Source organism: Hipposideros armiger, unplaced genomic scaffold (genome assembly GCF_001890085.2).
Source record: "Hipposideros armiger isolate ML-2016 unplaced genomic scaffold, ASM189008v1 scaffold_1848, whole genome shotgun sequence".
Lineage (NCBI taxonomy): Eukaryota > Metazoa > Chordata > Mammalia > Chiroptera > Hipposideridae > Hipposideros > Hipposideros armiger.
The window spans coordinates 20504-22353 of NW_017733198.1; the positions used below are offsets into that span (position 1 = coordinate 20504).

A 1850-nucleotide genomic window follows, 5' to 3' on the forward strand; every position below is an offset into this window, starting at 1 on the left:
TAGCTGTTACAATACCATTGACTATATTCCCTATATTGCACTTTACATTTGTTTCTGTATACCCATTTTTTTATAACATAGTTGACATTCGATATTATCTTATATTAGTTTCAGGTGTACAGAGTAGTGGTTAGGCATTTATATAATTTATGATGTGATCCCCTGATAAGTCTAGTCTCATCTGACACTATATATAGTTTTTACAATATTATTGATTATATTTCCCGTACTGTATTTCACATTCTTGTGACGATTTTGTAACTACGAATTTAATACAAATTATTTGTAATTTTGAAAAGGTAAAACAAAAACAACATGAAAATGGGAAACCAAAGTATTGTCTCAGAATTCCTCCTCCTGGGCCTGCCCATTGAAGCAGATCAACGAGACCTGTTCTATGCCCTGTTCCTGGCCATGTACCTTACCACCGTCCTGGGGAACCTCCTCATCATCGTGCTCATTCAGCTGGACTCCCACCTCCACACGCCCATGTATTTTTTCCTCAGCAATTTGTCCTTCTCTGACGTCTGCTTCTCCTCTGTCACAATGCCCAAGTTGCTGCAGAACATGCAGAGCCAAGTCCCACACATCCCCTACGCAGGTTGCCTTGCCCAAATGTACTTCTTCCTGTTTTTCTCAGACCTGGAGAGCTTCCTCCTTGTGGCCATGGCCTATGACCGCTATGTGGCCATCTGCTTCCCCCTGCACTACACCACCATCATGAGCCCCAAGCTCTGTCTCACCCTGGTGGCGCTGTCCTGGGTGCTGACCACCTTCCATGCCATGTTACACACTCTGCTCATGGCCAGGTTGTGTTTCTGTGCAGACAACGTGATCCCCCACTTTTTCTGTGATATGTCTGCTCTGTTGAAGCTGTCGTGCTCTGACACTCGGGTTAATGAGATGGTGATATTTTTCATGGGAGGGCTCATTCTTGTCATCCCATTCTTACTCATCATCATGTCCTATGCACGAATTTTGTCCTCCATCCTCAAGGTCCCTTCTGCTGGGAGTATCCGCAAGGCCTTCTCCACCTGTGGCTCCCACCTCTCCATGGTATCTCTCTTCTATGGGACAATTATTGGTCTATACTTGTGCCCATCAGCTAGTAATTCTACTGTTAAGGAGACTGTCATGGCAATGATGTACACTGTGGTGACGCCCATGCTGAACCCCTTCATCTACAGCCTGAGGAACAGAGACATGAAGGGAGCCCTGGGAAGGGTCTTTTGTAAAAAGATATTTTTTTGTTATCAATGATGGTAACATAATTTTATTCAGTAGATATATTATGAGTAATATTGGAATATTGTCCAGATATTTTTTCTTGCCATGAAATCTTCAGTTAAAATGACAAACTATATAAATGTTCAATATGTAAAAGGGATGAATTGGAACCACGTAGTCGAACTAGGGAAAGAAGTCTTTATGACCTCTAGCTGGGCCTTCCTCTTTGTCTTCCCCCAGGGAACACTGGGAAAGCATACTTTAAGAAATACTATTTTAGGGCCGGCCGAGTGGCTCAGTTGGTTAAGAGCTCACTCAAGAGTTTGAGCTCTGAGCAACAGGGCCCCCGGTTTGATTCACGGCCCGAGCTGAGCTGCCGCTAAGCTGCCAACAGGTGGCAGGATGGTTCAGCTAAAAAAAAAAAAAAAGAAATACTATTTTAAATGATCTTCATGCCTTACATTCTTAACTAATTTATTACATGGTTTTGTTTGTTTGTTTGTTTGTTTGTTTGTTTTAATCAGAACTCTGCTTTGACTGTGGTATCATTTTTTTCTTTTATGATTCTCTGTACTCTTAGGTCCGTACTAAATACGACCCAAATATCTCAACCTCCCCACCTC

At 42.4% G+C, this 1850-nt stretch overlaps 1 protein-coding gene across 1 annotated transcript; it reads left to right on the forward strand.

Moving 5' to 3' along the window:
• The first annotated feature begins 315 nt into the window (after window positions 1-315).
• On the forward strand, window positions 316-1260 carry LOC109378273 (olfactory receptor-like protein DTMT). Its single transcript, XM_019634712.1, has one exon. It carries the CDS (start codon window positions 316-318, stop codon window positions 1258-1260), a length of 945 nt encoding a protein of 314 aa, XP_019490257.1.
• Window positions 1261-1850: the final 590 nt, after the last annotated feature.

What these genes read in the sequence shown, in the direction of transcription:
- LOC109378273 (XM_019634712.1), top strand. Translation starts at nt 316, where the DNA reads ATGAAAATGGGAAACCAAAGTATTGTCTCAGAATTCCTCCTCCTGGGC.